Source organism: Gopherus evgoodei, chromosome 2, assembly GCF_007399415.2.
Source record: "Gopherus evgoodei ecotype Sinaloan lineage chromosome 2, rGopEvg1_v1.p, whole genome shotgun sequence".
Taxonomy (NCBI): Eukaryota; Metazoa; Chordata; order Testudines; family Testudinidae; genus Gopherus; species Gopherus evgoodei.
Window position 1 is genome coordinate 40,352,330 of NC_044323.1, and position 27,768 is coordinate 40,380,097.

The following is a 27,768-nucleotide window of genomic DNA, read 5'->3' on the forward strand; positions in this document are numbered from 1 at the left end:
ACAACACTATAGTTGAAGTTATATCAACCATTCTGTTATGGACTGTGTTTTCAAGGCATTTACAGTACAGATGTAAAAACTATGTTTCAGCCCTGCAATAAAGTCCCAAAGCAAAATCACTTTGATCATTGCAGAATTTTGGAGGGCTCAACAGTTTATGACCTGGGATCTGGCAATTCATTAGAAGTATGGTCTAATCTTCAGAAGTGCTGAGTCAGTGGGAGCTTTGGGTGTCAGGAGCTTGGACAATCAGTCCAGCAGTATTTAAAAAGCAGCTAAGGTTCTGATTCTGCAAAGGCTTAAGCATGTGCTTACCTTTAACTCCATGAGGACTATTCATATACTAGGCTCATGCACAAGTCTTTGCACAGTTGCAGCCTATATTTGTAAAGCAGCTACCTCACACATGTAGTAACTACTTTGCATAAAGATTTTTATAGTATATGCTAGTGTGCCCATTTTTAAATGTGTGGGGCTTCTCGCACCTTCCTTTGAAGACATGATCCTGGACTAGGTGGACCACAGGTCTGGTTTGGTATGGCAATTCCTGTGAAATTAAGTAAATTATATAGTGAATTTGTAATTATTAAATAAATCATATAAGACCAGATTTTCATAATAGCGCATGTAAAACTGGGATCATATCACATTTTCTACATGTACAGATTAAATGGCAGTAATAGTGCTCACAGATTACTTGCTCAAGCAGTTGTGAAACTCCTGCCTGCAATAATAAATTGTTGAATTCAAGCATTTTTTTCCCCTCTAAAACTGATAAGTTCACTAGGAATTTTATTTGACAGATACAACAAGCTGAATGAAAAGAAGGTGACATTTCTGGAGAATATTGCAAGTTATGGAAATGCTTTCCTTTTATTGCCAGCATTTTCCTTCAAAAGCAACACAGGTACTTCTTTCAAAGTATACCACACTCTACAAGAATTCAGAGCAAAACAGAGGGCGATATTTTTTCATCCCAGGTACCTGAAAAGTCTAGCCCAGTTCTGGAGAACAAAGGGCGTGAAAGCATATCGACTGTCTTCTGGTTTTATGATTGCTAGTGCTGCTATTGAACTGTGTGAGAATGTGAAGTTGTATGGCTTCTGGCCTTTCTCTAAAACCACAGAGGAGATGCCAATCAGTCACCACTATTATGACAACCAACTGCCCAAACCAGGTTTCCATGCAATGCCCAAAGAATACAACCAGATTCTCCAACTTCATGGAAAGGGCATTCTGAAGCTGCAGTTTGGTAAATGTGACTCAGACTGAAAAGGTAAGTCAGATTCCTCAAAGATAAAATGCTTCCGTTTAAGAGAATATCAGGGCAAAAATGCCTTTTTTGTGACCAGGTGGTGTTCCCCAGATACGCACATTATTCCCAAAGAGTCAATGAGAGTTGTGTATATGAATTAGAGGGAGGCTTGACTGCTCTGCCTATATGTACAGCACCATGGAGATGAAAGGTTAGGGTCAGCTCAGACATTTTCCTCCACACTGCCAATCCTTCTGCATACATGAAGGATTGGCAGCACCATCCATGATTGTCACAACTCAATCTATCAATAGTGTTCCATTGCCCCAAATGTGTGACTGCCAGTCTTTTTTGTGTTTTGTGATGGATTCCCCAAGGTGTGCTGTTTTGACAAAAAGTGGGCTGCATTATTTAAGACAGACACATTCTACCACCTGAAAGAGAGAAGAGGTGAGATTCTGGTGCTGCCTAAACCTTTCTACACTGATGCAACAGTGTACGGGACCTAAAAAGGGCCAAGCAGTCCATGGACAAATTCACCCAGAGAAGAGGCAGCATATGGCAGATGTATGCAACCTTGTGCCCCCCACTTACATGTCCCTGCAGAGTGGCTATGCCAGTTTGGCACAAGGAGAGGGAGCAGCTGGTTGACAAAAGTATAGAAGCTTCCATAGGTCACAACAGCTCTTGGGACTGCTATAACTTACTTTGGGGACTGCACTGACCCACAGAGCATCATAGAGCCATGAAGCACTGCACCCTTTTTGCCTGGGATGCATCTTCTTTGTTCTGCGTCCTAAGAGATGCAGCACAGAACCTGGCCCCAGATCTTGAGCCAATTTACTGAATGCAAATTACAGTTGACTGTGGAGAGATTCTGTTGTATGGTTGTGAGATTCTTCTGGCCTGTTGACAAAACACAACCTGCCAATATGGCTGTTTGTACATCCTTCAGCTACATCAATTTCCGGCTCAACTTCTAGTACTGTTGCTGACTATGAGTCATAGTTACTAGGACTTTGACTCTCCAAAAGATGGGAGTCCAAACACCAATAAATAAGTTACAATGAGACCTGAATATAGTATTTTAATTGGGCTGATATAATCTTTCTCCTGCATTTTTCAAGTTATATAAAAGAAAACTACCCAGCCAAGCAATCTGAAAGTTCAAAAGCTAAGAAATACTTTTCTTCTGCTTAGACTGTGAAATGTATTTCAAAATGGTTTTCAGTGCTATTTAGAAAATGCGCTTTCAAATATACATTTCACAGTTGATTCATAACAATAAGATTGCTACCTTTTAGCCATTCAGATTGCTGGGCCAAGCCAAATAAGCACAATTTTCTTCCAATGGTTTCAGATCTTCCCATGTTCAAAAGAATAAAACAGAATGAGGATGGCTTATACATAACATTACAGTACATAATAGAATGGGGGGATGGGGAGATGCATGCTTGAGCACACACATTACTAGGTTATCCTTTTTAACTGTAAAAAGGAATGGCATATAGGGAATGTTGAGAAATACATAATGTATTTCATAATCACACATACAGTTGCTATGCTTTTTACATCCCGCAGTTTCCACTGTTTGCACTTCATATAATATTAATCATGATAACTATGCCATATAACTTTAATTATAGTAACTATGCCAGCTAGGAAAATTAATAGGAAACCATTTATGAATTTTTCATCAGAATGGAGGACATAGGAGTCACAAAAAAGCTTAAGCATATGTATGGGTGAATTAAACACTGTCAATGCTTGACAGATTGAGGATCTGAAAACCATTTCTGTGGCCAGATTTTCACAGGAAGCTGCAAAAAACAATCTGAGGAGTAAATTGCACTGCCCTAATACTGAAACTTTTTGACTTAATGGCTTGCATTTCTAATAGGAAAGAATTTAGTCCTTTAACAACAAAGAAGTGAAAGGTTTTATTAAGATGGTTGAAATTTTTAATGAAGTTTTTCATTGTAAAATGGTCTTTTAGAAATCAGATGGTTTTTCATAATTTTTTTAAAAAATATTCCACACTCTAGCGAGCACAAAGATTAGGTCTGGGTCTGTCTCCTGCATGTGTATGCAACTGGGGCATGTTCCTTAGATTCTCTTCCGCCTTGGGGCACCCACAGAGGTTTCAGCCATAATCTTGCCCACAGTGTTCACTCTCTGAGGATGTTACCGTTTTGTTGACTTCAGTAGAGCAATGCTCTCATACTGTATCAAAGTGGCAGGATTTTCCTGTTGACCCACCCTTTTAGCAGGTGTAGAACCCTGCAGGGAGATGGTAACTGATTCCTGATAAATCCTTGTAGCAGGTGTGGCTTGTTAACTCCACCCTGGTGATAAGAAAAGTGTCTCTTTTTGGAGAGAGGAAATTGTGGTTTGGGCTACTGATGTGTTGTCAAGAAAACTCTAGGAGTAGTCAAGAAGAAAGCTTAGTCTGAGGCTTACATTTCCATTGCAACTTAAGTCACCCATAAAGCCAAACCACAGGAAAAGGGGAAGATTGTACTTCATACAGTGGGCCAAATCTTCCAGCAGTGTAATTTGGCACAGATCCATTGACACCAATGAAGTGGCACCATTTTCCACCAGCTGATGGCCAGTATGTGTAGAATCAGTTCAAAGTAGAATGGGAGCTCCATCTACTTAAATACACACTCATGCACACATGTCCTTAGGCACACGCAGCCCCACACATATTTGCACTAGAATATATGTATACTTTGTCACAGAGAGAATGAGAGATCCAGCAGAATCCTGGAATTACACTAAAAGAATGATCTAGAAGTGTTTCTCAATGACCGTTCTGTGGACCGGCACCAGTCCCTGACATCTCCCTGATCCAGTTGAGGAAGGCAGCAAGCCAGTCCCTGGTATTAAAAAGGTTGAGAATCACTGATCTAGATTATTTTGTATTAGATAACTAAGTCATTTTGGCTTTGGCTCTGGTTGAACAGAGTCTTGTTTGCGCATTGATTTAACCAGATAAGCCTGGAGGATTCAAATAAACATAGGCCCCAGAGTTAAAAAATAGGCCCTTTCTCATTAGTCTGGCAAAAATCATATTGTTCAGAAGGCTCCTTCAAGTGGAAATGCCGTCTGGACAAGCAAACAGACTGGGTGTTCTGCCTGCCAGAAAGAGACAAGGAGACTGGCTCCAGACTAAGGGGTATCTGGCATAAGCATTAAGCTGCTGCTCACAGGGGTGGGTGGCCGGCCAGAGAGCAGGAGTGAAGCAGGGATGATTGAGCCATCTCAGGGGCAGGAGGAGGAGGAGGTGTGGCTAAGCAGGTTAATATTGCTGGGCTGCCCATCAGAGGGGAGGGGCAAAAGGAGGAGGGGCTGAGCAGAGTGGTGGAATTGAGCTGCTCCTTGGAGAGGAAGGGGACGGGTGTCTGTAGGTAGGGCCAGACAGAAAAGTATGGCTAACATGCCTTCATCTGAGCCTCAGTTTGAATATATGAGGTCAGTGAGGATTGGGGTTGGGTTTTTCAGCTGTAGTCAGATGGTCCAAAGGCAGCTATTTTTAGAATCATAGAATATCAGGGTTGGAAGGGACCTTAGGAGGTCATCTAGTCCAACCCCCTGCTCAAAGCAGGACCGATCCCCAACTATTAATACAAAGGCAAGCAATAATGTGACTTTCCAGCCAAGCCAGAGAAGGCTATGTAGCAACTTCTGGAGCCATGCAGCCTTAGCAGCAGCTGCCCTTGCTGTAGTGCTGCATAGAAGTCCTGATCCACCATAGCACTTCAGCATGTGCGAACTTTTAGCTCATGAGTCGACTCTATGAACTCAGTGGGACTACTCACACATTTAAAGTTAGGCATGTGCTGAAGTGCTATCCTGAATCTGGGCCGCAATGGGCATGATTGCGCCGGTGAAGAGATATTGTTCTTGTCTAACTAGCAAGCCTCCAAATAGATATAATGGATCGGAAACTGGAAATGGAAACAAAATTTTATTTACAATTAATTTGTGCTAATTGTAATTAGGAAGGAGAGGAGAAGGAATGCAAGAATCTGAAACACTAAGTTGCCTCTACAGCCATCTTATATTTGTATCTGAATTTTCTCTGTCTATCTCCCATGTACATATTGACCAGGCCCGACCCTACTTAGCTGATAAAAGCTGGTGATGAGGTGATAAAGAGGCATACCATGCTGTGGCCTAACTGTAGGCACTGCTGAATAACAACTACTGGAGATGCTCTAGTGAGCTTAGAGTCCTCCTCTAAAGAAAACAGACGTTTGAACTAGATAGCTCACGATCAGTCCTTTCCACACCCTGAGGATTCTATGAGCCTATGATGTTGTATAACAGATCTCTGTAACAGACTCTCTATTCTAACATAAGGTTGAATACAGATGTGTGAGGCAAAACAGGTTTAAGTTATAAGATTTGTAAAAATTGGCTTATTTTGAATCTAATATACGGTTTACTTATGTACAGGAAACAGTAACACATATTGTTGTTTTTGTTTTAATTCCAGGGTGGTGATTCCAAAGGAGAACATTTGTGTATATCTCAAAAGTTTGGTAATGGATTTGATATGATGTTGTTTTGTGAGCATTAAACTGCACTATTATAATTTGGAAATATTTTACACTTAAGGAGAAAAGTGAATGATTTTTGACATAGTGATTGCTACATTTTTGAACTTCTTGTAATCAAAATTGTTTATGCAAACAAAATTTATCTGGAAAATCTTTGGAACTCCTGACTATTGGTTAAATTTAACAAACCACAATCTCAAGATGGTGCCACTATATGACTTCCGTAATAGTTTGCTTGTTAAATTATTATAATTTAAAAATGTTTTGACATTTTTGTTCTTTTCATATAAGATGTACAAATGTGTGTATTTATTAGCTCCCTGGTATGATGTGTTAGATTTGGCAATGGACTTTTTCTACTGAAGGCATTGATCCTGCAAATTCCTCCACTAAGTGGAATAGTTATTGCAGAAAAAAGTTATTTTGATTGTGGAGTAGAGTGCCCACACTAGGGTGTTATACCACCAGTCAGTTTCCCCAAGTAGATAAGCCCTTACCCCTGTGTTTAATTTTACGCACTGCGAGTAACCTCGTGGATGTAATAGGACTACTTGTTTGCATGGTGTAGGCTTTTGCAGGATCAGAGACCTATAATTTTTTTTTAAACCATAGTTTGTTTAATTGTATTCTCTTGTTGGTTCAGTTCAACTCCTGCTAAGGACAATGGGCTGGATTCTATGTTGTGCCTCCTAGAACCCTGGTAGTGCACACCATTAGGGGCATTTCTCCTCCACCACAGTCAGGGCCGGCTTTAGGAAGTGCGAGGCCCAATTTGAACAGTTTCGGTGGGGCCCTGGCAGGGATGACTTTAAAAAAAACATGTAAAAAAATACATGGGACTTGTATTCACCAGGCAGTGCTCCCAGTTTTCAGTGGCACTTCGGCGGCAGGTCCTTGCCTCGCTCCAGGTCTTCAGCGGCACTGAAGGACCTGCCACTGAAGTGCCACCGAAGACCCAGAGCAAGTGAAGGACCCGCTGCCAGAGTGTCGCTGAAGACCCGAAGCGAGCGAAGGACCTGCTGCCTAAGTGCCATTGAAGACCTGGAGCACCGCCAGGTGAGTAAAAATTAAAAAGGCACCTCTAGCCAGAGAAGGGATTCTCACTGGGTGCAGGGCCCTCTTAGGCGCGGGGCCCAATTCAGGGGAATTGGTGGAATAGGCCTAAAGCCAGCCCTGACCACAGCTGTACATCTCTGCCCATATACGAAATAGAGCTGTCAGCCGAAGAAACCAACTGCAAAACCTCAGTCACCCTTTATGTTTCTTCCTGCAGCTCACTGACATCAAGACACAAAATCTACCAAGGAGTTAGGACATCTGAGGCATTCCATTAAAACTGTACAGTAGAGCTGTTCCAGTGTCCTGCCCCAAGCTGCATGCCCTATGCCAGGGATTGTAGTGGGGGTGGGGTTGTGTATGGACAGCCCCATACTAGTCTTGTGATGAAGCAGTTCTCCCCTGGTGACTCCTGTATGGTCCTTAAACACCAGTGGAGAAGCATATAGGGTCCAGAGCAGAGGCAAAGTTGTCCCTTCTGGAAAGAACCCTGTTAACTTTAGCGGTAGTTGGACTGAACCTTTGTTCCTGTGCTTTTGATTTACAGGAAGTGATGTTCTGTTCCTTTGCACATTATTACTCACAGATTTTAATATAGAATAGCACAAAATTCTAATAACTCGCTTCTGCTACCAGCAGAATCTCCATGATCTCTTGGAGAGTCTATTGAATGGCCAAATGAAATATATAATTTTTTTTATCCTTTGTACATATTGTGCTCAATCTCAGATATATGTTTACTAAACATCATCTTTGACTATAGAACACTAATTGTTCACTCTACATTAGATTAAATATCCTAATCATTGACCTCAGCTGTGAGCAAAGTATTGGAGGAAAAAAAGACTGTTTAAATAAAGTGAATATAAAAAAAATACTGTTTTTTTGTTTTCTTGAAATTTTGTTATAGAAATATTCCTACACTCCTGTGAAATTGAAGTATATTTAATATATTTGTAATTTACACATGTTTTGTATGTGCATTTTTATATCTGCTTCGTATTTGGCCCTTATGTTTATATTCTTAATGTTAGTTATATCAAAATGCCTAATAAAATAAAATAATTATTAAGTTCTGTTAGAATAAGACAGAAGTTACAGAATATTTCCAAAAATGGGGGAGGAAGGGGAGTGATGCATCCGAATGGCAGAATTTTGAGACTATCACATTGAATTCTCCATTAGCAAGTAACTCTTCACTTGTCATTTTGAACAATTGCTTCCTGGAGTTACTTCCTCTAGAAAAGTCAGACCAAGTAAAGACCCATGTTACACAAAGAGACTTCATTATCCTGGTGGTTTCAGAAGTGAGAGAATCTTTCTTCCATTTGCCTTTTTTATTTATAGGAGTTATTCCATTGGAAAAAACTTTGGGTCACCCTCCCCCCCCACATTTGCCTTTCTTGTGACCCCGCTAGTTGACTACAGAATGATCCAATATAAAACTCTTACATACAGACATACTAAGGGACAGATTTTGAAACCTAACCTCTGGTTGTGCAAGGCCAGCTTGTGGGTTCAAATAATCTCACCTAACATCCTGATCTGCAACTGGATCACCTGAGTGCCCCCCTGCAGACCCTCTCCTGAATTCACACAGTGTGGAATCCAAAATGATCAACACAGGTGCAGGGGTGTTTACGAGTAGATCCAGTTCCAGAATCTATCTCTTGTTTTTGGCTTCACTTTTATTTTGTTTCTTTTATTTGTGAATATCACAGTAGTTATTACACATCCTTTGAGCTGTTATGGCTGTGCATTTCACCGGAAAAAAATGACGCTGATAGTGTAGGCTCTACTAATGTTATTTCCAAAAAGGTCTCTTAAAGATTTATCACTGCATATTTTTATGCTTTAAGATATAAACTTGCTATTGTCTGTTCTCACACATTAGGCTATTACAGTATAATGTACAAATGTCTCTTTGCAGCATTTAGGCAGAGGCATGCAATGCCCCTCTACTGTACGTGTGCATAACCACTTGTTTTTATAACAGGAAATCGAGGTGAAGTTGTATTGTTGAGACATCAATCAGTGGATTTTAATTTATACTTTGTTTTATGTTTTTAAGTGCCTAACGATTTTATGTCAAAAAAAACCCCAATGATTTCACTGTTATGATGCATTCTTAAGACACTGCACCAGTTCCATATTGTTCTGTAATGAAATATTTTTGCAATTTCTGTTTGGAAATAAAGACTTGTTAGACATATCTGTGTGCTTCTTTTTTATACTTAAGACATACTATTAAAAATACGTCTTTCAACAAGAAGTTAGATGGTGCAGTATATTTGAACTGTATATTTACAGAGGTTCTCAAATAGAGATATAGATGGGGGGGAATTGGACTGTACTTCAAGTCAATAAATATATATATTCTGTTCCATAAATACCAGCATTTGCAGACCACAAGCAAATGTTTTCCATTCCTTTGTGAGGATACCCTTTGTTTCTTCGCTTCGTTGTTTTGAATCACTTGGAAATGCCTTTTTTTTATTTTTAGTGGATTGGTTAAAAGAAAAAGTGTGTTGTATTTTTTTGTTTTGTTTTTTTAAATCATTGCTGCTTTTCTCTTTTCAAAAAATGAAAAGTTAAACACATTTTAAAAACAGCAATTAAATGAAAATGTGACAAACATCTGGTTTGAAGGTATTTAGTGAGTACCTAGACAATAGTATGGATTCTTTATTAACGTCATTTGTGATCATATAGAAATCTAGGGCACAATAGTTCTAAGTTGATACATACAAGAAAACAACCTTCAAATGGATGAATTTCAGAGGGAAAGTTTAGCCCACGAAAGCTTATGCTCAAATAAATTTGTTAGTCTGTAAGATGCCACAAGTACTCCTCATTCTTTTTGCTGATATAGACTAACATGGCTACCATTCTGAAACTCCTCGATGAATTTGCCTTTCAGTCTTAAGAGAACAGCAGGTGAGTTAGCTTCTATGCTACATATTTGTGAGATTCTCCAAATAGAATCTGACTGTTTTATCAAATCAGGTCAAATATGCACATGTTTGTGATGGTCAGTTTTTATCCTCTAGAGCAGGGGTAGGCAACCTATGGCACAGGTGCCAAAGTCAGCACACAAGCTGATTTTCAGTGGCACTCACACTGCTTGGGTCCTGGTCACCAGTTGGGGGGGCTCTGCATTTTAATTTAATTTTAAATGAAGCTTCTTAAACATTTTAAAAGCCTTATTTACTTTACATACAACAATAGTTTAGTTATATATTATAGACTTATAGAAAGAGACCTTCTGAAAATGTTAAAATGTATTACTGGCATGCAAAACTTTAAATTAGAGTGAATAAATGAAGACTCGGCACACCTATTCTGAAAGGTTCCTGACCCCTGCTCTAGAACAGAGGTTCTCAAACTGTAGCCCACGGACAGACCTCCTTTCAGGTGGCCCATGGATAGTTCCTGTTAAGGTGCGTGCCTCAGCGGCCGTACACAAGACAATGAAGGGCCATCCAGCTAACTAATGAAACCGTGCAGGTGTGGCTCCACTAATTAGGTGCCTAGATCCTTGTCATAGGTTCCACCCCCACTCTGAACTTTAGGGTACAGATGTGGGGACCTGCATGAGAAACCCTAAGCTTAATTACCAGCTTAGATCAGTATGCTGCCAACACCCAAATATTTGAGTCATTTGGGAAACCCTCTTCCCCCCAAAAAACCTATCCCTCCCTGGGTAGCTTTGAAAGACTTCTCCACCAATTCCCAGGTGAACACGTATCCAAACCCCTTGGATCTTAAAACAAGGAAGAATTACTCATTCCTGCCCCACTTTTTCCCCCACCAGTCTCTGGTGAGTCCAGATCCAATCCCCTTGGATCTAAAAACAAAGAAAATCAATCAGGTTCTTTTTAAAAAAAACTTTTAATTAAAGAAAAGAAAAGAAAAAGAATAAAACCTCTGGGAGAGATTAGCATACCAGCTACTCTCACAGACAACAGATTGAAAACACAGAGGATGTTCCCCTGGGCAAAACTTAGTACACAAAAAACCCCCAATTTGATTATTCCTCTAACTGCACAAAGACAAAGTCACAAAAGAAAATAAACATAAACCTATTTATTCGTTTCTAACACTCACTACTCTGATAACAGGCTGGTTCCTTGATCATCTCCACCCTGGCCAAAACTGAAACTGACCAAGACAAAGGGAACTTCCCTCCTTCCTTTTGAAACATCCTGTCTCCCCCACACACACACACCCCATTGGTTCCTCTGGTCGGGTGTCAGCTAGGCTAGGTAAAAGAGGCATTAACCCTTAACTATCTGTTTATGACAACCCTGGAGAAGACATACGTAAGGTGAGGTGGTGGCCTTGGGTGGAATAGGGGGTAGGTGAGAGGGGGCAGTGGGGTGAGAAGAGGGGATGGGGGTCATTTGGGGCATGCAGGGCTGCAGTGGCCAGAGAAAGAGATGACTTTCCCCAGCTCCAGGGCTGCGGCTGCCAGGGAAAGATGGCCCTCCTTCCCAGCCTAAGCAATGTTGCTGCTGTGGTGGGGGAGATACTCCCCTCTACCCCAGCTCGGGGGCTACCGCATCGGAGGAGAGAGAGAGAGACTCCCCTCCTTCCCTGCCCCAGCTCAGGGGCTACCGCACTGGGGGATAGAAGGAGAGACTCCCCTCCTTCCCAGCCCCAGCTCGGGGGCTGCCACAGAATGGGGGAGAGGGCACATCATTCACATTAGAAAGGTAAGATTACTGATATTAAAATATGAGTTGTGTGCTTTTATTTGTAGAACAAAAAAATTATTTTTTATATAGTGCTTTTATCCAAAGCGCTTTACAATGGTTAGCTAATGGTACAAACAACATTTGGAAAGATCATTAAGTGGTCCACTGAGACCCCTAGCAATTTTCAAGTGGTCCATGAAAAAAAAAAAAGTTTGATAACCACTGCTCTAGAGCCCATTAGGGACTGATCTGCAGTTGCCAAAACTTATTTGAATCGGACCAGAGAATTAGGAACGAAAGGATACATTTTTGTCAGTTTCTGACAATGTTTAAAAACAACCCATTTCTTTTCTCTGTTATGCAAACAACTGAAGATGCATACATGAGAAATAAAGAGACTAACAGATCCCAATTATATGTGGCGTTGCTAATCAGATACACATTTCTGCATCAAAAAGAAAATGCTTTAGAGTGCCTTAGAGCACTTAAGCTAGCTGAAGTGTTTATCTGATGAGATGCCGTTTGACTTGAGATATCATACACTAATTTTGAAATATAAGAGTACCATGGGTGTCATAAACAGATGGTTAAGGGTTAATGTCTCTTTTACCTGTAAATGGTTAAGAAGCTCAGTAAACTTGGCTGACACCTGACCAGAGGACCAATAGGGGGACAAGATACTTTCAAATCTGTGTGGAGGGAAGTCTTTGTTTATGCTTTTTGTTTTTGTTCGTTGTTCGCTCTTGGGACTAAGAGGGACCAGACATACATCCAGGCTCTCCAAATCTTTCTGAATCAGTCTTTCATGTGTCAAAATTGTAAGTAATAGCCAGGCAAGGCGGATTAGTCCTATGTTTGTTTTCTCAACTTGTAAATTTTTCTTTTTGCTGGAAGTATTTTTAGCTCTGTTTCCTGTAACTTTGGATCTAAGGCTGGGGGAGGGGGTCCTCTGGTCTATATGAATCTGAGTACCCTGTAAAGCATTTTCCATCCTGATTTTACAGAGATAATTTTTACTTTTTTCTTTTTTTAATTAAAAGCTTTCTTTTTAAGAATCTGATTTTCCTTGCTTTAAGATCCAAGGGGATTGGGTCTGAACTCACCAGGGATTGGTGGGGGGAAAGGAGGAGGGATGGTTAATTCCTCCTTGTTTTAAGATCCAAGGAGTTTGGATCTGTGTGAAGCCTCTCAAGGCAGCCCAGGGAGGGGAAAGACTGGGGGTAAAGAAGGGGGGATTGTTAATTTCTCCTTGTTTTAAGATCCAAGGGGTTTGGGTCTGGGTTCCCCAGGGAAGGTTTTGGGGGAACAGGGAGTGCACCAGACACTAAATTCTGGCTGGTGGCAGCGTTACCAGATCTAAGCTAGTAATTAAGCTTAGAAATGTTCATGCAGGTCCCCAATTTTGTACTCTAAAGTTCAAAGTGGGGAAAGAAACCTTGACAATGGGGTATGCTATTTGCTATGCTGAAGTCAAATCATTGCCAAATATTTACATATGCAAATACCAGTTTCTCAGCTGCTGTGACCTTATGGCATATTTTCACATATAATCCTGTTTGGTAACTAAAACCTGTCTTTGAAAACACACCCTTATTGGTAATGAAACCTGATGGATTGTTAATCTAGGAGCTAAGGGCAGTAGGTCTCTGTGGTCTCCTCAGAGAGAAGTAAGGGTAGATATGTCAACAAGTTTCCCACAAAGTTTGTGTTTCCCTCAGAACCTAAGCTCCTGTTTAAAAAAGAAGAAAAGTTGGCATCCCTTCTTTGTGTGAAATTAGCCTTAACTATAGAAACCAGCACATTGCTATTTTGTTTAGTCTGTGACTGGAAAGAATGAAGGAAAAGAATATGAACATTAAGGTCTCACATTATCTCAGATACTATGGTGATAAGCATGCTTTAAGAATCTGTATAGAATGGAGTAGTACACAAAGCACTAGACTGAGCCACCTGGATACTGGATGGTAGAATTTTGCCAAAATTAAAATGTTCAGTCTGGAGCCTGTAAATGGGACTGAAATTATTTAACCATGTGACGGAAAAATGATACCGTCCTGAAAGTTGTACGGATTTACAGTTCAAATTTCACTTGGGGCAGATGCTTGTGTGAGTATTCCCATTACACTCACAGCAACTCAGGACTGAATGTGCTCCACTGCCCTATTAGGGACACTAAACTGATTCATTTGTCACTTATCTAGCAAAGTAAGAGGAAATACTGGGTGTTAGGTGCATATGAGATAAGGGGTTAAAATGGAATAACTTTATTATTATATTTTCCTCTTTCTTTTCCAGGTATTTCAATACATCTTTATGCAAAAAACAAGCAAAAACTGTCATTTGTCTGACTCCAAACATACAGAAATTCTAGGGTATTAGTCAGTTTTGTTTAGTTGCTGATCTCCTTTCCAAGACAAAAAATGCCACCCATGTGCTTTGACATGTGGGGGAATTTGATGGTGGTTCCAGCAGTGAAAGCGGGGAGTCCCAGCAGTGAGGGAGGCAGCTAGGTAACTCCTCCCCATCTTAGGTGTCTCTGGTACCCGTTAGCCAGCTGGGAGACAGGGGTGTTGATTGGCCAGCATTTCCCAGCTCCCAAGGTTTAATCTGAAACATGGGCCATGTGGGGTGTCTTTTGACTCTGTTCCAGCAGCCCCTTCCTAGCCACCCCAAATTAAGAATGGGAACCTGGCCTGATAGATGCTGTGGATCTAACCCATCACCCATTTGGGGATCAGGAAGGATTTTTTTCTCCCATGGGCCAATTGGCAGCAGACGAGGGAAATTTTCGTCTTCCTCACAGCACTGTCAAGCCACAGGAGCTTAAGTAGGAAGGTATGTTGTATCTGACTGAGGTACTTGAGGGGAATTGTTAATTAGCCTAACTTGTAGTTAGTTTCGAATGGGATAAAATGTACAGTTCCCAGAGGAAAAAAAACCAGGGATTTGGTGATGAGCCAGGGGTTCATGGGATAGGGTGACACCTTGTGGCCTTCATGGGCTGAGGCCCCCTACCCTTCTGCACCCTTGCAGTGGGAAGGGTGCTAGGACGCAGAGCAAGCTGAGTCCTTGGGGCCCAGGAGTGGCTAGGCTTAGGAGAGCAGGGCTGGCTTTAGGCCGATTCCCCTGATTCACCGGAATCAGGACCCATGCCCACATCTGTCATAACTATAAAGGGAAGGATAACAACCCTCCTGTATACAATACTATAAAATCCCTCCTGGCCAGAGGCCATCCTTTTACCTGTAAAGGACTAAGAAGCTCAGTAACCTGGCTGACACCTGACCCAAAGGACCAATAAGGGGACAAGATACTTTCAAATATTGGCGTGGGGGTGGGGAAGGCTTTGTTTTGTGCTCTTTGTTTTTGTGGTGTTTGCTCTTGGGACTAAGAGGGACCGGACATCAATCCATGTTCTACAAATCTTTCTGAACAAGTCTCTCATATTTCAAACTTGTAAGTAACAGCCAGGCAAGGCATATTAGTTTTTCTTTGTTTTCTCAACTTGTGAACATTACCTTTGCTAGAGGGTTTATCCCTGTTTTGTTGTAACTTTGTAACTAAGGCTAGAGGGAGTTCCTCTGGGCATTTTGAATCTGATTACCTTGTAAAGTTATTTTCCATCCTGATTTTACAGTGATGATTTTTACATTTTCTTTTTAATAAAACCCTTCTTTTAAGAACTGGACTGATTTTTCCATTGTCCAAAGACCCGGGGGTTTGGGCCTTTTGTCACTTTGTAACCAATTGGTTAGGATATTATTCTCAAGCCTCCCCAGGAGAGGGGATGTAAAGGCTTGGGGTGATATTTTGGGGGAAGAGGAACTTCAAGTGGACCTTTCCCTGTTTCTTGTTAAATCACTTGGTGGTGACAGTGTACCAGGTTTAACCTAAGTTGGTAGAAATAAGCTTAGGAAACTTTCATGCAGGTCCCCACATTTGTACCCTAGAGTTCAGAGTGGGGAAGGAACCCTGACATGGTGGCAGAGCGGTGGGATCATATTTGAACCAAAAGCACAGCAGGATTTTAAAAGGACAAAATTTTCTTGTTAGAGTTTTTTTTTCCCCCTTTGTCTGAAGGCAGAGGAGTCAAGTTACATTAGCAAAGAAATTCACCAGCTGGGTTGTTTTTTTCTTTCTTTCTAAGGGTATGGCTACATTTGGAATTTCAAAGCGCTGCCCCGGCAGCACTGCGGGAGCGCTGCTGTGGCAGCGCTTTGAAGTGTGAGTGTAGTCGGAGCGGCAGCGCTGGGAGAGAGCTCTCCCAGCGCTGCTTGTAAACCACATCCCTTACAGGTGTAGCGTGCAGTGCTGGGAGCTGTGCTCCCAGCGCTGCCGCCCTGATTACACTGACGCTTTACAGCGCTGTATCTTGCAGCGCTCAGGAGGGTGTTTTTTCACACCCCAGTTGCAGCGCTGTAAAGTGTGAGTGTAGCCATGGCCTAACTCTCGAGTATAGCTAGGTTAAACACAGAAAGGCTAGGATGACAGACAGTGATGTCCAGAAAAAACGGATTTAGCCAGACTGGAAGCACAAGAGAAAGAAAAGGAACATAAGAGACTGATCGAATTAAAACAACTTGAGAAAGAAGCTGCTGAAAGAGAAGAGAAAGCCAAAGAGGCTGCCCACAGGGGAGCTATGGATGCAAAAGAAAAAGAAATGGAGGAGAGGGAACAAGAGAGGAAGCATGCACTGGAGATAGAGATGGCAAGGGCTAAGCAGAATATACCAAGCAACCCTGGAAATCCTCCTCCAGGTACCACTTCCCATACCAGAAAGTTCCCCACCTACAAGGCAGGCAATGATACCGAAGCCGCCTTAGAAAATTTCGAAAAGGCCTGCCTTGGGTACAGCATCTCTACAGACCACTACATGCTAGAGCTGAGGCTGCAGCTCAGTGGACCCTTAGTAGAGGTGACTGCTGAAATGCCTAAGAAACACATGAACGATTATAAACCTTTTAGAAAAAAGGCCAGAATCAGAATGGGGCTAACACCCAAGCATGCCCGTCGGCGGTTCAGAGCCTGAAGGTGGAAACCAGACGTGTCATTTACCCAACATGGCTAGCACATTGGGAAAAATTGGGATGCCTGGATATCAGGAACAAGTGTTAAATCTCCAGAAGAGTTGCCCTTCCTAATGCAAATGGAGCAGTTCTTAGAGGGTGTTCCTGAGGAAACTGAAAGGTACATCCTAAATGAGAAGCCCAAAACTGTAAGTGAGGCATGGGAGATTGGATCCAAATAGGTGGAGGTGGCAAAAAAGAAAAAAACTAGTAGCAGTTGAAGCGAATATCAGAAGGGGCAACCCGAAACAAAACCCTATCACCAGGGGCAACCCAAAGCCCCACCTACATCCCAAGGAAAACCCCAGACACCTTATTGCCACAGCCCCAGTCTCCAGCAACCCACCTCTCCCCAGTGACCAGTCAGCTGGGCGATGTTTTAAATGTAATGAGCTGGGGCATGTGAAGGCCAACTGCCCCAAGAACCCCAACAGACTGCAGTTCATTATGCCGGAGTCACACCCAAAGTACTCAGGCCCAGATGTCTCCCAGGTACCCTCAGAGCAAAGGAAAACTGTGAATGTGGACAGGAAGAAGGTTATTGTGTGGAGGGACACTGGAGCACAGGTGTCAGCTATTCACCAATCCTTAGGGGACCCCAAATTCATCAACCCAGAGGCCCAAGTGATGATTCAACCATTCATGTCAAAACCTTTAAACGTGCCTACAGCTGAGTTGCCTGTCCAGTACAAGGGCTGGACAGGAATGTGGACTTTTGCAGTCTATGATGATTATCCCATTCCCATGCTGCTGGGGGAAGATTTGGCCAACCATGTGAAGCTAGCCAAGAGAGTGGGAATGGTCACCCGCAGCCAGGCTAAGCCAGCTTTCACACCTATCCCTGTTCCTGAGCCTTCCATCAGGGCCCCGATTGTGTTACCAGAGACCCAGACAGAGGTGGTAGAACTGGATTCCCTGCCAATGACTGCAACAGCCGTAGTGGATCCAGTCCCAGAGACCCAGCCAAAGCCAGTCCCAGAATTGGAACTGGCAAAGCAACCAGCACCAGAACCATTGCCAGCACTGAGTCCAGCGCTTGCAAACTCATCTACAACACCGGAGGGCACCACCGAGCCTGCACTGGCAGCAGCAGCAGATAACCCTACACAAAAGGCTCAGCCAGAGCCTGAAATACCACATAGTACACCAGCGCAGTGCGGTCCAAAGTCAATGGAAACAGCCCCATCACCTGCATTGCTTCCAGAGGGAGCAAGCCCAAGGCCACAGTCCAGAGAGGAACTGATGTCTCCAGCATCAAGGGAACAGTTCCAGGCCTAACAGGAAGCAGATGAAAGCCTCCAGGGAGCTTGGACGGCAGCACGGAGCAACCCACCGTTTCTCAACTCTTCTAATCGATACCGGTTTGATGTAGAAAGAGGACTTTTATACAAGGAAACTCCTTTTGGTGGGCACCAGGAAGACTGGCAGCCTCAGAGACAGTTGGTAGTTCCAACTAAGTACCGGGTAAACCTCTTGAGCTTAGCGCATGGTCATCCTAGTGGCAATGCTGGGGTGAACAGGACCAAAGACTGTTTGGGGAGGTCATTCCACTGGGAGGGAATGGGCAAGGATGTTTCTACTTATGTCCGGTCTTGTGAGGTATGCCAAAGAGTGGGAAAACCCCAGGTCAAAGCCTCCCTCCAGCCACTCCCTATAATTGAAGTCCCATTTCAGCGAGTAGCTGTGGATATTCTGGGTCCTTTCCCAAAGAAGCCACCCAGAGGAAAGCAGTACATACTGACTTTCATAGATTTTGTTACTCGATGGCCAGAAGCAGTAGCTCTAAGCAACACCAGGGCTAAAAGTGTGTGCCAGGCACTAACAGACATTTTTTGCCAGGGTAGTTTGGCCCTCCAAGATCCTTACGGATTCGGGAACTAATTTCCTGGCAGGGACCGTGAAAAGCCTGTGGGAAGCTCATGGGGTGAACCACTTGGTGGCCACCCCTTACCACCATCAAATGAATGGCCTGGTGGAGAAGTTTAATGGAACATGGGGGCCATGATACGTAAATTCATAAATGGCCACTCCAATGATTGTGACCTAGTGTTGCAGCAGTTGCTCTTTGCCTACAGAGCTGTACCACATCCCAGTTTAGGGTTTTCACCATTTGAACTTGTGTATGGCCGCAAGGTTAAGGGGCCATTACAGTTGGTGAAGCAGCAATGGGAGGGGTTTATGCCTTCTCCAGGAACTAACATTCTGGACTTTGTAAGCAACCTACAAAACAGCCTCTGAGATGCTTTAGCCCTTGCTAGAGGAAACCTAAAAGAGGCTCAGGAAGCGTAAAAAGCCTGGTATGATAAACATGCCAGAAAGCGTTCCCTCAAAGTAGGGGACCAGGTTATGGTCTTGAAGGTGCTCCAGGCCCATAAGATAGAAGCGTCATGGGAAGGGCCATCCACGGTCCAAGAGCACCTGGGAGCTGTTAACTAGTTCCTAACATCCACCATCTCAAACCTAAAGCCTAAAGTGTACCATGCTAATTCTCTAAATCCCTTTTATTCCAGAGAATTAAATGTTTGTCAGTTTACAGCCCAGAGAGGAGATGACACTGAATGGCCTGAAGGTGTCTACTACAAAGGAAAAATTGACAGTGGCGTGGAAGAGCTGAACCTCTCCATGACCCTTGGACATATGCAGCAACAGCAGATCAAGGGGCTGTGCACTAGCTTCGCGCTGATGTTCTCAGCCACCCCAGGACAGACCGAATGGGCATACCACTCCATTGACACTGGTAATGCACACCCAATTAGATCCAAACCTTACCGGGTGTCTCCTCAAGCTAACACTGCTATAGAACGGGAGATGCAGGATATGCTAAGGATGGGTGTAATCTGCCCCTCTGACAGTGCATGGGCAGCTCCAGTGGTTCTAGTTCCCAAACCAGATGGGGAGATAGGTTTTTGCGCGGACTACCGTAAGCTATATACTGTAACTCGCCCAGACAACTGTCCAATGCCACGCACTGATGAACTATTGGAGAAACTGGGATGTGCCCAGTTCATCTGTACCTTAGACTTAACCAAGGGGTACTGGCAGGTACCGCTAGACGAATCCGCCAAGGAAAAGTCAGCCTTCATCATCCATGTTGGGCTGTATGAATTTAATGTGCTCCCTTTCGGACTGCAAAATGCACCCGTCACCTTCCAAAAACTTGTAGATGGTCTCCTAGCTGGATTGGGAGAATCTGCCATCACCTACCTTGACGATGTGGCCATTTTTCTGATTCATGGACAGGACACCTGGAGCATCTGCAAAAAGTCTTCGAGCACATAAGGGAGGTAGAACTAACTGTTAAGGCCAAAAAGTGTCAAATAGGCCAAAACAGAGTGACCTACCTTGGACACCAGATGGGTCAAGGAACTATCAACCCCCTACAGGCCAAAGTGGATGCTATCCAAAAGTGGCCTGTCCCAAAGTCAAAGAAACAGGTCCAATTCTTCTTAGGCTTGGCTGGATATTACAGGTGATTTGTACCGCACTACAGCCAAATCGCTGCCCCACTGACAGACCTAACCAAAAAGAAACAGCCAAATGCAGTTCAGTGGACTGAAGAGTGTCAGAAGGCCTTTAACCATCTTAAAGCGACACTTATGTCTGACCCTGTGTTAAGGGCCCTAGACTTTGACAAACCATTCCTACTGTCCAAGCGTGGTGTGGGAGCAGTTTTAATGCAGGAAGGACCACATCAAGAATTCCATCCTGTCGTGTTTCTCAGCAAGAAACTGGCTGAGAGGGAAAGCCATTGGTCAATCAGAGAAAAGGAATGCTACGCCATTGTGTATGCACTGGAAAAGCTAAGCCCATATGTTTGGGGACAGCATTTCCAACTACAAACCAACCATACTTCACTAAAGTGGCTTTATACCGCCAAGGGAAATAACAAAAAACTTCTTCGATGGAGTTTAGCTCTCCAAGATTTGATTTTGAAATACAACAAATTTCAGGAGCTTCTAGCAAGGTGATGAACTCTCCCATGAAAGTTTCCCAGAATCAATTGATTAAAAATTGTTCTTGGAATGTGGGACATATTGTTAGTTTTTATATAATCAATAGTATGTCTAAAGGGGCATGTGTCTTATTGGCTCTGTTTTCTCCTAGAGCTTCAGGAAGAAATCACAGCCAGTGTGGAACCAGCTGTCCAACACTATCTGCGATTTGGGGGCATATGATAATCACATCAAATCCCCCTTGCCTCCCAGTGGGAGTTTTTCCTGAATAAAGAGCTCAGATCAGGCCCTTTCCTTGTACCTACAGTGCCTCTGTTAAAATTAATATTTAAATGTTAGTAAAACAATTTCAGGCTGAATAAAAATGGTGGGGACCTATTGCCACATGCTAAGTGCCTCCTGCTGCTAGACAAATACCAAAGTGAGCTGAAGCCTAATATTTATGACAACACACAGTTATATTTTTCTATCAAGCTTAGCAATTAAGAGTCAGATCCACAAACAGACTCAGGTGCCTAAACCCCAGCTTTAGGTACCTAAATCCCAGTTTTAGGCTACATTGCAATCCAAAAATCCCCCCACTTGGTTGCTGCCTAACCCTGTCGATGCCTAAACTCACTCAGTGGATAAATTGTTTGCTCTAAAAATCTCCTAGGCATCTAAATTTCTGCCTCTGGGTGCCTAGCTGACACCTAAGCCCCAGTGAGAGCCTCACACCAAGGGAAGATTATCATGCATCTGCCTCTTTCCTACGGGGCTGATCTGGTAGACATGCTCAGAGTACACCTAGCTCCGCACAAAATAGCTGTGAGTGGGGAACTGATGGAAGAGGTTGCCTCCCTCATAATTTTTAAATCAGTGGTTAGGGCACTCACCCAGCATATAGGAGGCCCAGGTTCCATTAACCCCTCTGCCTGAGGAAAAGAAAGGATTTGAGCAGAGATCTCCCACCCCTCAGGTGAGTGCCCTAATCATTGGGCCGTGGAGAGGTTCTCTTACTTGTTCTATGACCCAATTAATACTGAAAGTGGAATGGCTTCAACGCAGAGCCCCACCTTAGAATAGCCCATAGTTCAGCGTCAATTACTTTCATCAGAGAAGTATGAAACCCCTCTTCAAAGCCTTTCCCTTACCAGGCAGAAGGGGCAATAGACCCATGGTGTCCTAGGTCATAGGCACTGGGCTAAGGTATATAAAGAAGTTGCCTCCTTCTCCTTCAAGCTTTGTGTGGTGGTAGCCAACTATCTAAATCATGTCTTGCAAGAAATGGCTTAGGAGCCTGAAACATGTAACTTCAGGAGAGGGGTTCCATGATTGTGGCTCACTAACAAAGACAGGCACCTCCCTGCAGCCCAGACTTAGGTGCTTCACTTTCTGAGAAGGGCATAGCTTCGCACACACTTCTTCCATTGCCATCTTCCTCTGGCTAGCATAAGCAGCTCCCCACCTATGATGCAGTCTTTTGCAGATCACCATCTTAGATGCTTGCTTTCCCCATGCATTGTACAGGGAATCAAAGTGCCTAACATAGGCTTTATGGATTCCAGTGATTTTCATGGTGCCTAATAGTTAGACTTTGCAACATTCAGCATTGTCACATCTAAGTCCCTTTGCAGCTCTGGGCCTGAGATGCCAATCCTGCATCTGTATGGTTAGACCCCTGTGCCAGCATTGAAGTCAATAAGGCTGTATGCAGGCAGAGCTCATTGCAGGAATGAAGTCTACATCAGAACTTTGATATCACATATGTATAGAGTGCAAAACTTTCCCCCATCTCTCCTGGTACTTAATTACATGACGGCTGTGGTGTTTTTCTACTGTTACTTTTCCGAGGAGTGTACGGAATCTTAGAATCATAGAATATCAGGGTTAGAAGGAACCTCAGGAGGTCATCAGTCCAACCGCCTGCTCAAAGCAGGACCAATCCCCGATTAAATCATCCCAGCCAGGGCTTTGTCAAGCCTGACCTTAAAAACCTTTGAGGAAGGAGATTCCGCCACCGCCCTAGGTAACCCATGCCAGTGCTTCACCACTCTTAGAGTGAAAAAGTTTTTCCTAATATCCAACCTAAACCTCCCCCACTGCAACTTGAGATCATTACTCCTTGTACTGTCATCTGCTACCACTGAGAACAGTCTCGATCCATCCTCTTTGGAACTCCCTTTCAGGAAGTTGAAAGCAACTATCAAATCCCCCCATTCTTCTCTTCTGCAGACTAAATAATCCAGCCTCTCCTCATAAGTCATGTGCTCCAGCCCCCTAATCATTTTTGTTGCCCTCTGCTGGACTCCTTCCAATTTTCCCACCTTCTTCTTGTAGTGTGGAGCCCAAAACTGGACACAATACTACAGATGAGGCCTCACCAATGCCGAATAGATCACATCCCTCGATCTGCTGGCAATGCTCCTATTTATACAGCCCACAATGCTGTTAGCCTTCTTGGCAACAAGGGCATACTGTTGACTCATATTCATATCTCATCCACTGTAACCTCTAGGTCCTTTTCTGCAGAACTACTGCCTAGCCACTCAGTCCCTAGTCTGTAGCAGTGCATGGGATTCTTCCGTTCTAAGTGCAGGACTCTGCACTTGTCCTTGTTGAACCTCATTAGATTTCTTTTGGCCCAATCCTCTAATTTGTCTAGGTCCCTCGGTATGCTATCCCTACCCTCCAGCGTATCTACTACTAGACATTTGCTGTTGTTCACCTGTTGTTAGGGTGACCATATGGGATGAAGAAAATATAGGGACACATGGGGGGAGAGGGGGAAACCCACAGGCACAGAAAAAAATAAAAAAGCACACGGTGTCCCGCTAGCAGAGAGAGAGAAAATAAAATAACAGAGTCCTGCCGGCGGTGGGAAGGAAAGAAAAAAAACATTGTCCCGCCGGCAGAGAGAGAGAGAGGGAAAAAAAAACCCCCGCAGAGTCCCGGAGTCCTGCCGGCAGAGAGAGAGAAAAAAAAAGTGGAGTCCCGCTGGCAGAACAAAACAAAACAAAACAGGAATGTGAAATATCGGGAAAATTGCATCCCAACCAAACATTGATCAGGATGCTGGACTAATGCCTAAAAATCTAGACAGTCCCAATTTTATTGGGACGTCTGGTCACCCTACCTGCTGTCATACTTGTCAATACAGACAAATGATAAAGAGGAACATTTAGTAGGAAAGTGAAGTGAAATGAATTAACATATACTGACTCGGAAACATTTTATGAGGCACAAGGTAGGGAAAATGGTCATTAGGGACAGTAACAATTTTTGTATTGCAATCTACTGATGAAAAGTACAATATAAGAACCAGGTATTATTGTTGTATTGGTGGGTGGGGGCCGGGGAGAGGTTGATTCAGCAGATAACTTATGTTGTGGGTCTTTGCTGAAACTACTTGATTCTGGGGACGGGGGGGCTCATTTTCTACAACCTTACAGCTAAATCACTTGCACTTGAGCCCAAGGCAGTGTGAAATGCCACACCGGCAGTATTCACTCTCTTTAACTGGTGGTGGTGTTCCACACCCACTGTGCAGAGGTGGAAGTGCCTACACTGAGACAAGGCACTGGCGCATACAGCCCTTGATTTGTGGAAGCTGGGAATGTTATCTGCAGCATGGAGTAGAAGAGAGTCTGCATAGCAATAGAGAGAGAAGAAAATGTTACCAGCCCTGGAAGACTCTGGGGGGCTTTTAAAGTTAGTTGCAGGATTTTAAGGAAGCAATTGATTGTTATGTTGTAACTGAGGCCAATTTTCTGTGGCTTTTTGCTCTACCTCTGTAAATAACCCCCCAAAAGAGAGAGAACAGCGCAACTGGGATTATTTTGGAAGCTTTGGTAGTAGAACCTGGCAAGTGAGCATAACAATGGTAATGCAAAGGACATGCTCAAAGCTATAGAAAGCAGCATGATAGGATTGCTTATCTACTCTACATTTGCACTGATTGCAAGAACTGAGGAAGTATCCAGTGTAAGGGGAAGGAAGTCAGTGCTTAATTTACAATGAAAGAGGTGCTGGGGCTCAAGCAATTTTTTTACATTCATACCTGATGCAGCTTGTCCAGAGGTGTCGGGACTATGAACTGTCAAGCCCAGAGGTGCCAGGGTCAGCCCTGGCAAAAATTAGGCACTGAAGGAAGTAGATGAATCGGACTGTGGCTGCAACAGGCAACAAGTTAGCTCCCCACCTCTTCCTTTCCAGCACCAACGCTCTAGGTAGTAAAATCCTTGTAACATTTTATTTTTAAAGACAATTCCTTCAAAACAGATTCACTTACCTTGAGGCCCAGGAGGCGGGGTGTGTTCATTAACCTACTGAAGACTCAAGAAGCTTTCATAGTTTCATGTAACAGTGGAAATGGGCTCATCCTGTCAAAAAAACAAAAATTAAAACAAAAACCACCTTGAATCCAGAAGTGAAGGGGGCAGATAATGTTCCCTATTTCAGCCACTTTACACTGTGCTGGCAGCATAAAGCATAGCCACTGTGCTATGGGGTATTTCTTCAGGGGAGTGGTGTCACAGGGTCAACATAAGCAGACGTATGCATGGTCCTTGCAGCAGTGACAGAGAGACATCAGGCCAGATGGTCTGCCATTTTTTTAACTGCTTAATAGTTTTCTCTAGTTCCGCTTCTGAAATTTCTAACAGTGAAACTTTTTATTTTTCACCTTCTCTGCATCCATCAAATGGAATTGCTGCCTTTAGCTGGCTGAGTATTTCATTCAAACGTTCTCATCATCATTCCTTTTGTTCCACTTCTGTTGTTAACAATTTTCCTCCTTCGTTTTTACGATACCACGGTTATGGCAATTGCTTACACACCTGAAACAGTTTCTTAGAGCCACCTCTCAAAGATGTTGCTTCAGCTTCTCTCGCCTTTTGATCAAGCCATTTTCTCGTATCTTCCCGACATGACTTCTTTACTTTGTCTTTCGCTACAGACTCCCATTGCAGCTTGCCCTGATAATTACATGGGATGCAAACTCTTCAGCTAGTCCAGCTTCTGCTTTCACCCAAGCCATTGTTCAAAAGTACATAATGAATGAGATGAGATTAAAAAAATAGATAGTGACCTGCCTCTTTAGTGCTGTGATAGTGGAGCTGATGCATACAGTGGATGATACTGAATTTCATGCTGTTAGGCTCTGCTGTGCAATGGTACAAAAATAAGCTACAACCATTTCATAACATGGACCCCATGACACTCCGTTAAAATGATGTGAACCCCGCCCCTCCCATTCACAAAACACCTCTGTGGCAATGACATAAATTGTTTAGCTGGAGAAGTTATGGCAGGAGAATACTGATATATTTCAAGCTGTCTTTAATATAGTTTAGCATCCGGAAACAAGGAGAAGGAATAGCACTGTGTGACCATAAGCACGTCACTTGATTACCTCCTCCACCGTGGGAAAGCCATATAAAGAAACAAATATAGAAAGCACTGGGCCCCAAAGGGTGAGTGTACACTCTGAACTGGAGATGTAATAACTCATCGAGCTAGCCTGCTAAGAATAGCACACGTGGTGGGAGGAAAGAGGAGCCCCTAGTATAAGCCTGTCTAGGCTAGTAGGTAGGTAATTGAGGATGGCTAGCGCCTCTCGCTGCAGTGGCTACAGTGTGCTAGCTAGACCAGAGCTAGTGCGGGTAAGTCTACCTGACCTGGAAATCACACCTCCAGTTCAAAATGTAGATGTACCCAAAGTGCTACTAGTCTTACAGTGAGGGCTATCTGGAAGCCTGCTCAGAAATTATTTTTGTGTTCCCTCACTATGTCATAGCCACATAGCACTTACCTTCCAAGTGTCTTTACTGGGGGTATCCAGAGGTATGCATTTATATTCTGTTGCCGGTTTAGGATGGAAAATGGTTTGCATTTCATTTTTGATAACACTAAGTCTTTGGAGTAGGATGGCTCCTCTGAATTCCCCATTCTGGACCTATAGAAGAAACGCCAGGGCCGGTGCAACCCATTAGGCAACCTAGGTGGTCACCTGGGGCACTAGCATTTAAGGGGTGGCATTTCGGGTCCTTCAGTGGTGGCCACAGCGGCCGGATCTTCAGCCACTCTGGTCATCATCGGCATTTAGGTAGAGGGAGCTGGGGCAGGGGAGTGCGGGGAGGGCTGCCTGCAGCAAGTCAGGGAGTGGGGGCGACATGCAGTGGAACTCCCCACACCAGCTCACCTCTGCTGTGCCTCCTCCCCTGAACATGCCCCCCAACTCTGCTTCTCTCCCTCCCAGGTTTGGGACACCAAACAGCTGATTAGTGCCGCAAGCCTGGGAGGCAGGAGAAGTGGAGCGGCAACGGCGTGCTCGGGGAGGAGGTGGCGCAGAGGTGAGCTGGGGCAGGGAGCTGCCGCACTGCTCCCCGGGCCGGGGGGAGCTGCTGCAGGGAGGAGGGGGTGCCACAGGGCAGAGAGGGGGAGCTGCCGCAGGGGGGCGCCTCAGGGTGGGGGGGCGGAGAGCTGCCAGAGGACAAGAGATCAGCTGAGAGAGATCTAGCAGAGGGTGACCCCAGACAAAGAGAGAGTTCGTTCTGAGTGGGTATTAATTGCTGTGTAATCTATCAGTGAACTGCAGTCTGGGTGTTTCATGGACTAGTAGAGCGCATGGTATTAAGTGTCCAACTATACAAGAGAGAGACCCTGATGTAAGCAATAACTGCTATGAAGAATGGATTTTGAAGTTTCCAAGGCAGTCCAGTATGAAATAAGCATATAAATAGTATTCCTATCTGTGCATGGAGATCATGAGGGCCAGACGTCTATGCTGTGTAAGGTAGTTTCTATTCAGGAGAGAAACCAGTGATAAAACCAAACCTGCGAGGAATCATCAAGGGAGACATGGCAGCATGGGAGTCCATATGAAATAGTGGTTCGGAATGAAGATGGAGGGATGTGTTATCAGTGAAGAAAAAATGCTGAAGGAAGAGTGAAATGGAAATATTTATAGAGCCAAAAAATCATGACTGGTGTGGAGAAAGTAAATAAGGAAGTGTTATCGATCAATCAACCATGTAATCAAGAAAGACATCAGGGATTTGGAAAGAAAACTGAATGCAGAAAATATAGGATATGGCAGACCTGCGTTCAGGTCTGTACTCTAAATCAGGCAGAGGGGGATTCAAACAGGGTTCCTCATATCCCACGTGAATTCTCTAACCACTGGAGTACTGG

At 43.7% G+C, this 27,768-nt stretch overlaps 1 protein-coding gene across 2 annotated transcripts in view; it reads left to right on the forward strand.

The window, feature by feature from the left end:
• Positions 1 to 6,897, forward strand: part of ST8SIA6 (ST8 alpha-N-acetyl-neuraminide alpha-2,8-sialyltransferase 6) — a 44,024-nt gene extending 37,127 nt beyond the window's left edge. For both annotated transcript variants that reach the window (XM_030550441.1, XM_030550442.1), the window contains exons 8-9: positions 804 to 1,276; positions 5,760 to 6,897. In XM_030550441.1, the coding sequence (XP_030406301.1) occupies positions 804 to 1,272 (469 nt within the window). In that variant the 3' untranslated portion in view covers positions 1,273 to 1,276; positions 5,760 to 6,897. The remainder of the gene's footprint in view (positions 1 to 803; positions 1,277 to 5,759) is intronic.
• The last annotated feature ends 20,871 nt before the right edge of the window (positions 6,898 to 27,768 follow it).